The 10,213-nt window shown below is 34.1% G+C and overlaps 2 protein-coding genes across 2 annotated transcripts; both read left to right on the forward strand.

Moving 5' to 3' along the window:
* The first annotated feature begins 266 nt into the window (after positions 1-266).
* LOC129311837 (LEAF RUST 10 DISEASE-RESISTANCE LOCUS RECEPTOR-LIKE PROTEIN KINASE-like 1.2) lies at positions 267-7,416 on the forward strand. The gene is made up of 4 exons (XM_054954311.1): positions 267-1,263; positions 5,640-5,678; positions 5,829-6,092; positions 6,168-7,416. The coding sequence occupies exons 1-4, from the start codon at positions 504-506 to the stop codon at positions 7,166-7,168; spliced, it is 2,064 nt and encodes a 687-aa protein (XP_054810286.1). The 5' UTR covers positions 267-503; the 3' UTR covers positions 7,169-7,416.
* On the forward strand, positions 3,126-5,632 carry LOC129311840 (uncharacterized). The gene has a single exon (XM_054954312.1). The coding sequence runs from the start codon at positions 4,504-4,506 to the stop codon at positions 5,233-5,235; it is 732 nt and encodes a 243-aa protein (XP_054810287.1). The 5' UTR covers positions 3,126-4,503; the 3' UTR covers positions 5,236-5,632.
* Positions 7,417-10,213: the final 2,797 nt, after the last annotated feature.

Consider the following 10,213-nt stretch of genomic DNA (forward strand, 5'->3'; position numbering starts at 1 on the left):
TTTATTTTCAAATATAATTGTTATAGTTAATTAACTTTTTTAAATTATAAGATATAAATGTTTTCTATTATATATAAAAAAAGAAAGTGGATATCCTTTATTAATTAGAAACATTTTTAATTTTTAATTTATGATAAAGATAGCTACTTCATTTAGTGGGATGATTTTTTCATTTATTATATTTAAAACGGGAGCGAATATGCAGTGAGCATAAATTAAAAAGGAAATAAATCTATTGGTTTCATACTTCTGGTTACAAGTGGGAGAGGAAGAATTGAATTGCATGATCGATACAGCTCTCAAATTTCTGGTCAAATCCTTCATCGATGTCCATTCAAACTTCAAACTTGAAAACCCTTCGTATCATCATCGTTAATTACCCATTATTATTATATTCATTGTTCATCATCATTGCAATAATTGTGTGCTCTTCTCTCTGCTTCTTCCTCTTTCTTCTTCACATGTCTATCTCCATATCCACTTTCTGACGCAACACAGCCCAAATGATCCAAAACCAACTCTTCTCTTTTTTCTTCTTCGTCTTCGCCTTCACATCCAGATTCACCTTGTGTTCGTCTCTGAACTCAAACTTCGAAGCTTGTCAGCCAGCAACCTGCGGCAAACACCGAATAACCTACCCATTTTACATCGAAGGCCGACAAAAACCCTTCTGTGGGTACCCAGGTTTCGGGCTTTCTTGTTCCGGTAATGGCTTCCCAATCGTTAGTGTCTCCAATACCCAGTACATCATCCATGAAATTTCTTACCCCAACCAATCAATTCGAGTGTCCGAGGCTGCTATCTCTAACCGCAGTTCCTGTGCGATTCCTCGTAATCACAACCTCACCCTTGATGGAACCAGATTCAGTTTCGGTCCGAACCAGAGCGACCTGTTCTTGGTGTTCGGGTCATGCAACACGGGGTCGCTGCCGGATAATCTTTTGAAGTACAGAATTGGGTGTTCTGCAGAGAATGAAACGATGCCGGTTTTGGCCATGACGGAGGAGGGTGGAGATTTGAGGTCTGCGACGGAGAAGTGTAATGGTGTGGTGGTGAAGACGAAGATAGAAATTAATGGAACGAAGAAAGGAGAGATTAAGAATGGAGATTTGTTGAGAAGAGGGTTTGTATTGAATTGGACTGTGTCAAGCTGTAGTTTGTGTGAGAAGACGGGAGGGAAGTGTGGCTTCAACGCCGAGCCAGAGGTTTACAGCTTCAAATGCTATTGCCCGGATAGAGATCATGCTCTGAAATGTGATCCTGGTTAGTCTCTTTTTCTCTATCTCTGAGTTAAATTTAACAGTACTGTCACAAAACATATGACATTGATAGACTGATTATTCTTGGTTGACTGATGTTGTTAGTGGTGGGTTTGTCATGATCACTCACTGCAATTGATATGATAGCAATAGCATAGACCATGTGGTGTAGGAATTCCAGAAATTTTCAACAAAGTTTGTTCAAGATGAAGAACTATTTGATAGGAGATAATGGAGAAACTGGTCAAAATTCATAATCTAGACTTCGTATAGCATCTTGGAATTGTTTTAAGAGAGAATTAGAATTACATTCATGGAAAAAAAATTAATTATTACAAAATTCATTGATAACTAAACTAAATTGTATCAACAACTGGTTGTATTGTCAATGTAATTTAATTCAATTATCAATAAAAATTATAGTAATTAATTTTTTATATAGAATTTTAATGTAGTTCTTCCTTATCTTTTAAACACCCCCAACAAAAATCACTTAGGAAGCTTCCGATTGGTAGATTTGAATTTTATATTTAAAATTTGAGGATTTAAAATTTTAAGTAGAACAAAAAGATTTAAATTAATAAAAAAAAGAGAAGATAAATGAAAACGGGATAATAACAAGGGTGTCAAAGCAGTTGACGTTTCAAAATATAATTAGGATGTATGGAAATTTGAAATTATGAAATAATTATAAAAAAGGGATATGGATATTAAAATTAATAAATTTTTATGAATTCAAATGATAAATTTGACCCGCGGTGGGGTAAGGATTTTCTCTTGCTTTTTCATCAACTTCCCCATCAAAATCTAGATGGTTCATAATTTTATTTTTTTATAAACAAAAAGTAAATAATCCATTTCAAATTACTAAAATTTAATTTAAACACTTTTTAAACTAATACTATAAAATAAATAAAACATTTTTATCAAAGATCAGATCTAAATCGCGCAAAAAATTAATTTTTTGATTAGAAAAGGAAGACTGGGAGAGGAAGATAAGAAATAAAAGAGGCCAGATCAATAAATCTATGGATCTAAAAAAATAATTTTATGATTAGTTTGACGGCTGTTGGTTTATGTGTCGAAGTTTTTGTTATTTTCATTTTATCAAAGAGGCCTGACCTATAAATCTATGGATTTTGGTAGATTATTAATTAATATTATTGAAGGAAGTAAGACGTCATTATACAAAGGATTGTTTACTCAGTATAATAGAAGTCAAAAGACGCAATAGTAAAAATAAATGGCTAAGGGAATGATATTGATAATTGAACATATTCTATCTGTTTTTTTTTTGGGTAAATAATCATATTTGAATTTTTTATTTCTATTTATATATTATTCTATAAGTCAAAGACAATATTACTAATTTTTATTTAATTACGAACTTATCCTCTTTAATGTTATTATTGGGTAAGAGAGATAAGTATGAAAAGAGTAAATAAAACAACCTACGAGCATCTATAAAAATTTTAAAATAATTTTAAGGCATTAATGATATTTCTTAATTCTTAATTTGTGTTTAAAATTCAGAGAGATAAAAAAAAGTGAAGGAGTGTTTAGTTCATTGATTGAAAAATATATCAGTTATTAAAATTACCCATGCCCTTTTTTAATAAATATCTTTTTTTTCTTTGGTGCTCACATAATCACTTAGGTGAAAAGAAGATTCCATGAGGTTAAAAAGTTTTTGGGTAAAGTTTTTGAGTGTTAGTATAATATATGTCGTTATGTCAAATGAAAGAGAAAGATGTTTGTTACTTTTTGAATTTAGTTGCAATAATAGTATTTGATATTTCGTTGTTAGAATCTTCAAATTTAGGTTTCCTCACAGCAAAAAAAAAAAAAAAAGGGTCAGCCATTGAAAACCAAAATATAATTTGTAAAAAAAATATTTTTTATTCAGAAGACAGTCAAATTTAAAGTAGTCAAACATGTATTTCTGGTTTAAGTAAGAGTAAGATTAGGCGTGATAATTGCCAAGATAATTACAGACAACATAATTTAATATCCTGTGGCAATAATGTATGCAACGTTGCCATAACAAAAAAAAAAAAAAATAATAATATAATGAAAACACTAATCAATACGTTACATAAAAATATAAAATTATGTGCTTACCATGCTTCAGACAGGGACAAGTAGTAGCTGGTCAAAACAAAACAAAAAAACACGGATATGTAGTTTATGTTGAATAGTATTCCATTTCATGGAGTTGTTTTATGATTATTTATTTACTTGAAGATCTAATGTTACTTGTATTTACAAATTAAAAAACCAAAGACAAATAAGAAGTCTCTTTTCATTTGCAATAAACTTCCCAATTGAATTGATATTTAAGTAAACACAAATTCAACAAATCGGGGGAAAAATTAGAACTGTCCCATTGCAATGTTTTTGGCGGCAATTTAAGGCTCTGAATTGAAATATTCGGAGCCTGAAATATAGGGAAAAGAGATCAAAATTTCTTGACTGATGGCAACATAAATAATTAATTATATATGTATCTAACAAGCTCAGAATGTTCTTTGAAGGGCCACATGATTTTTCATGCGTAGTTTCTTGTCAATATTATATCAACTGAGGATATTGTTTGTGCAAAATATAATTGGAGTAGAAGTTTTCAGCTTGGAATGGATTCTCTGAAGTTGATAATAAGCGAATTTCCTAGAATTTTCCTTTTTAAGATAGAAATAAAAGGTTTTATTTTATAAAAAATAATAAAATGGGGGAAATATTAAAGAAAAAAGAACTTTAGAGAAATTTACGCATCTCAATTTAAGAGGACTTGCTCCCTTTCTAGCTAGTTAAGAATGTTCATCAGAAAATTGCCTGTTTTTGCGTTTGTTCTTTTCATTTCTTTTCCCCTATTTTTCAGCCATCCATTTTTTCCTGAAAGTTTCAATCTTCTTGTTTCAAAGAATTCACAAATGTATTGACAAAAAAAAAAAACAAAAAAGGAAAGAATCCACAGATGTAACAAAACTTGAGATAGAGAGACGTAGATTGAAAACCAAATGGTTTGGATTTTCAAGAGTCAAGTTTTTCTGCTGCAGGTCAACCGCCAAGACTTGAACTTGCTTTACCTTCTCCTTTATTGAATACAATCTTTCAGTTTGATCAAAGGCAGACCATTGAAAGAAATCTTTTTGCTACCTGGTTTCATCATATAGCCAGTAAAATGTAAACAAGGCCATAGGTTTAGCCATTAGTGAATCAGATTCTGCTGTGAGTTCATTTGAGGATGGCTTCAGTTTATGTCTTTAGGGTCATCTTCTTGCTTTCATGTCTTCTTCTTCCACTTCATGTCGCTGTAGAATCGAAGTGTCCAACCTCATTTGACTGTGGATATCTGGGCAAGATTCAATTCCCATGGACCACCTCAGAATACTCAGATTGTGGCTTATTTGTAATACAAGGTTGTGATGGTCCTAATGTTCCTAAAACTCTACCAAGCAATAAAGGAACAACCTTGGAGGTTTTAACTGTCAGTCATTCTGTTTCTGCTGAATCTACCATTGTTATCAGGGACTTGGGTCTCCACGACCGTTTAAGAAACAGAAACTGCGAAGCCTTTACTAGTAATTACACTCTTCCTCTCACCTTCCCTTCTCCTTTGGCTTCTTTCAAGATGACAAACATTGTACTCTTCTTCAGATGCAACCGAACCCTCCATGTCAGAAATCCTGGTTCTTTCTTCAATTTTACCTGTGGTGATTCTGATGTCATTTATTATGATCGTACATACCCAGAGAGCAATCAGAGCCATAGCTTATTATTATCATCTTCATGTTCCGTTATTCAGTTTCCTGTCAAGGACCTGCCTGATACTTATGACCCTTTTACTTTCATAGCTTCCTCGGTTGTTCTTCAAGTACGATTATCTGATGATTGTAGTAAGTGTCACTATGACAAAGCAGGTCATTGTCAACTTGACCCCAACAGAATCTTTTACTGCGAGGGAGGTACAATCTAATGAGGTGTTTGGTCTGAGGATATTCTAGACCAAATAGATGATATGTAATGCTTGTTTTTAGTATGGTTTGTTCTAAGTGATACGGGATAGAAACATTTTGAATAGTGTCTTGAATAGTGTCCAAAAATTATGCAGATTTTTCAATTTTTCTTGCTTTGTTCTGAAATCTTGATACTTTAACAGTAGCTGGTATCGCTCTGGATTGTGTCTTTGACTGATTCAAGTGACTGTTCATTATGGGTATAACCAAGTCTGACATTTTACTGTTTCATCCAGCAAGCTGACTGAACATGATTCTCATTATTGTCTTTTGCTTTAGACTTCATTGCTTACTCTTTTTTTTTTTTTGACTAACAACTTCGTTGCTTACTCTAAAAAAATGTCTTCTTTAATTTTTGCTGCAGAGGATAAGAGCAGGGTTCTGAAGCTGGGACTCGGAATAGGTATTGTTTATATATATATATATATATATATTCCCCCTCCCCCCCCCCTTCATTCTTTACTTTTGTGCCTTAAATGACCCAGATTTGTTATGTTTGAGGAGTAATTAAATTCTATCAGATGTTAAAGATGGAGCTTCCCTGCTGCTACAGGATTAGGTATTGGGCTTCCAGCCATTCTGGCGACCGTGTGGCTCATCGGATGGTGGTGTTACCGGAGAAAACATGGTTTAGATGATGATCAGTACTTAGAACCCAGAATCTCTTATTCTGGTGTCTACTCAAATTCAGAGCTAGAAAATGGCAATATCTACTTAGGAGTCCCACTGTTCTCTTACAAGCAGCTTCAAGAAGCAACAAACAACTTTGACCAAGCAAGAGTACTTGGAGATGGTGGCTTTGGAATTGTTTACTATGGTAAGCTATTCTGATACTTGTCTTTTGTATCTCTCAACTTTCATCATAAAGATTAACATGAACTTTAATGATTAGGAAAACTTCGTGATGGACGAGAAGTTGCTGTCAAACGGCTATACGAACATAATTACAGACGAGTAGAACAGTTCAGGAATGAAGTGAAGATACTTGCACATCTACGCCACAAAAATCTTGTGTCTCTCTATGGCTGCACTTCGCGCCAAAGTCAAGACCTTCTTCTTGTCTACGAATATATCTCAAATGGCACTGTTTCTTGTCACCTTCATGGTGATTCCTCAAACCCCATGTCGTTGCCATGGAATATTCGCATCAAAATTGCCATAGAAACTGCAAGCGCCTTGGTTTACCTTCATGCTTCAGACATCATCCATCGTGATGTCAAGACCAACAACATCCTTCTTGACAACAATTTTAACGTCAAAGTTGCTGACTTTGGACTTTCTAGATTGTTTCCTAATGACGTGTCTCATGTTTCCACAGCTCCACAAGGAACGCCAGGTTATGTAGACCCAGAGTACTACCAATGTTACCAACTTACTAGTAAGAGTGATGTGTATAGCTTTGGAGTCGTTCTTATGGAGTTGATATCTTCTAAACCAGCAGTTGATATCAGTAGAAATAAAGATGAAGTGAACTTGTCGAGTTTGGCAGTGAAGAAGATTCAAGAGAGTGCATTTGTTGAGCTGGTAGATCCATGCTTGGGGATTGAGAAGGATAGTGAGGTGAAGAGGATGGTAGTTTCTGTGGGAGAATTGGCATTTCAGTGTTTACAGAGAGATAAGGATTTGAGGCCTTCCATGGAAGAGGTTTTAGAAGCTCTCAAGAGGATTCAGAGTGGAAAAGGTAATGAGGTTGAGAATCTTGAAGATGGTGGGATTTTTGATAGTGAAAGTGTGAGTCCATCAGGGCCACCACCACCGCCATCGCCGCCTTCAATGTCGCCGGAGAAGGAAGAGGTTGGCTTGTTGAAGAAGGTGAACCTGCTTCCTCCTTCGCCCAATACTGTGACTGATAAATGGAGAAGTGAATCTTCAACCCCTAATATCAGTTGTTGATTGATGCTGTTGTTTCAAGAGACAAATGTAAATGAGTATGAAATTGGGTCACGAGTTTCTGATCCATCCTTCTATTATTTTTAGGATGCTTATATTATACCGACCATCATATACTCTTCTTATACTTGAGGGAAGATGTAGTTAAATTATATAAAACGACAAAGAGGCGAAAAAGAGAGAGACGCAGATTGTACATGTTCCCCCCCCCTCCCTAAAAAAAAGGGTAACTAAAATGATTCACCTTCTAAGCACGATTTCTTTCGTTTCTTTTCCTTTGGTTGCATGAGTATTTCTTGGATTATATTGATTTATAAAATTGTAGAATAATTGATATTAAAATTATTTTAGATGATCTTATTTTTTCTTAGGTTCTAGTATCCTAATATCTGACCTAGATTAATGTGGTTTGCCACGTTTGCCGGCATAATATAACATTAACTCTTTAGAACTACCTTTCAATTCCCCAGTTGACTTGCCTTTTCATGAGCTACTTTTATTTCTACCTTCCAAGTGTGAAATGGTTCTGATAGAGTACTGTAATTACATACACAAGACTTAAATTGAAACCTCTATAAGAGGAATTGATCTCTTATCCAGTTGATTCAAGTGATAATAATATTTTAGGTAACCATAAAAATACATATTTTGGCTTAGCTTAGCTAGATCCCCTAATAAGCACAACAAAGCAATGCGAATAGCTTAATTAAAGTCCGTTTAAATAATTGAGCTAATTGATATTTAGAGCATGTTTTATTTTTGTTTTAAAAAATAGTTTTTTAAAAACAAAAATTAAAAACATCTCAAAGTTGGTTTCATTTTATTATTCTTGTTTTCAAAATGCATTACTTTAATTATTAAAAATTACAATTATCTCAATCAATAATTATTATAAGCCATTATCATTAACTGCCAGTGACCATCACTATTGATCGATTTATTAATTTTAAAACTATTTTTTAATATTTTTTAATTAACACAACCAAACTTATTTTCTTTTTGTTTTGTTTTAAAAACAATTTTAAAAAATTATATTGTAAAATAGCTTTTTTTTAAAAAAAGAGAAATAAACCAAACAAGTTCCTAGTGTCTGACTTTGATTGTTGAATATGAGCTTTAGGTGACATCAAATGTGTATTTTTTTTTTAAATATTATAAGACACTACTTCACCATTCAATGTTCATTAGGCACCACATAGTTTGTCAAGATATTTCTTTAGTGGATTAATGATCGTAATTAATTGACAATTGACAATTTGATGTTTCTTGCCTCACCTCATTAAATTAATTTACACCAGCACCAACAATTACAAGCATGATTACAAGACAAACCCCAAAAAATCGTTTATTTAATTTCCACACATTTGTATAAGAGGTTGACGGTTGATGCCATTGAATGATACAATCATTAATTCGGCAAGGACTAGGGCTATGCAAAAAAACCTCAGACCTAGTTTGTTTGGTTCGACCTGGTGTGACCCGGTCTTAAAAAAATCAACCTGAATAAAAGATTGGACTAAACGGGTCAGACTACACATACGGGTTAGACTAGACTAGTGACTGCTCTTTTGGACCAATTAGTTTGGCCCGATCTAGGTTTTTTTAATATTTAATATTAAATAATTATATTATTTACACAAAAAAATCAGTTACGCTGACTCGTGAGCTTAGATTCTCAGTACCCTCACCTCACGGCTCATGCTCACGCCTCACGTGTATGCCTCGGATTAAGTCTCTGAAGTCTGAAGTCTATCTGAGCTGAGTACCCTCAAGTCATTTCTCCATTTTGCTTGCCAGTTGCCCTAGCTGTAGCTCTCTAAAGTTTCACTCATCTCTCCGCCTCTCCTTGGTCGGCCGTCGCCCTGTTTCTCCTTAAGCATGCCGATGAAGAAGAATATCGCGATCGCTTGACTACTTCACTCAGCCTTCTGATTCATCATGCATTTTCCTCCTTCTTCTCTAGTGATGGCATCGGCAGCTGAAAGGTATTCGTATTTTGTGGTTTTTCTTTTGGTTTTGCTTGCTTTGTTTCTAGTTTTTCTTTACTCGACCTTTTGATTCATCTTGCATTCTGGTTTTGCTTGCTTGGTTTCTGGTTTTCCTTACTTTGTTTTTGACTTCTCCAATGATTTCTGTTCCATTTTCGCATGCTTCTATTCTGTTACTTCTCTCTTTCTGGTTTTGTTTGATTTTTGTTAAGGTTGCTACGATGAGAGATGCATTATTGTTGCCATTTTCAAAAGTACACACTTTTACCTTTTCGGCTTTGGTTTTGGAGGATCATTCCTCATTTTTGGTTGATATAATCTGATATTTATTATAATTTTGGTGAGGTTGCTATAATCTGATATTTGAACCTTATATCAGTATTTTAAGGATCAATTTCTGCAACAATTAGATTACCTATGCTTATAATATTAATTGTTGGATTTGATTTGCTAGTGATCAACTGATCATGACAGAGAAGTGGCTCTATATATGTCATATTTCTTTGAGAAAAGTCTGACTCTATATTTCTGTTTGTGATTTTATAAGTTAATATTGTGTCTTGTTTTTTATATTAGAGACATGGTGGACGAAACTTCTGCATCTGCTAGTATTGACCAACCTTTGCCAACACAAATTAATTGGTTCTAATCAAAATGAAATGCCACCTCCTATTGGACCAACTTCACCAACTCCTCCTCCTGTAGCTGTTAATCCTGCCTCTAACCTTGCACAAGAATGTGGTCTAGAGAATGTGAGTAGAAAGAGAAAAGAGCCTGAGAAGAAAAGTAAACAATCACAAGTTTGGGAGTATTTTGTGAAGTTACCTTTGGAAGAAACAAATAAAGAGGTTAGAGTTTCTTGCAAGTACTGTCATGCAACTTATGCTTGTGACCCAAACAAGCATGGGATAACATCATTGAAAAGACACTTTTCAAAATGTCCTAAAAACCCACATAAGGCTACCAGAATACCAAAGCAATCAATGTTGAACTACATGATGCCAAGTGGGCAAGGAGGGGGCTTAGTCTCTTATGTTTTCAACTAAAAATGATGTAGAAA

This window comes from Prosopis cineraria, unplaced genomic scaffold (genome assembly GCF_029017545.1).
Source record: "Prosopis cineraria cultivar Desert tree isolate PC_DT_omini unplaced genomic scaffold, ASM2901754v1 PC5, whole genome shotgun sequence".
NCBI classification, from domain to species: domain Eukaryota; kingdom Viridiplantae; phylum Streptophyta; class Magnoliopsida; order Fabales; family Fabaceae; genus Prosopis; species Prosopis cineraria.

Coding starts and splice junctions, on each gene's coding strand:
- LOC129311837 (XM_054954311.1), top strand. CDS start 504: ATGATCCAAAACCAACTCTTCTCTTTTTTCTTCTTCGTCTTCGCCTTC. Junction 1,264..5,639: donor TGCTCTGAAATGTGATCCTG/GTTAGTCTCTTT, acceptor TTTTTGCTGCAG/AGGATAAGAGCAGGGTTCTG. Junction 6,093..6,167: donor CTTTGGAATTGTTTACTATG/GTAAGCTATTCT, acceptor TTTAATGATTAG/GAAAACTTCGTGATGGACGA.
- LOC129311840 (XM_054954312.1), top strand. CDS start 4,504: ATGGCTTCAGTTTATGTCTTTAGGGTCATCTTCTTGCTTTCATGTCTT.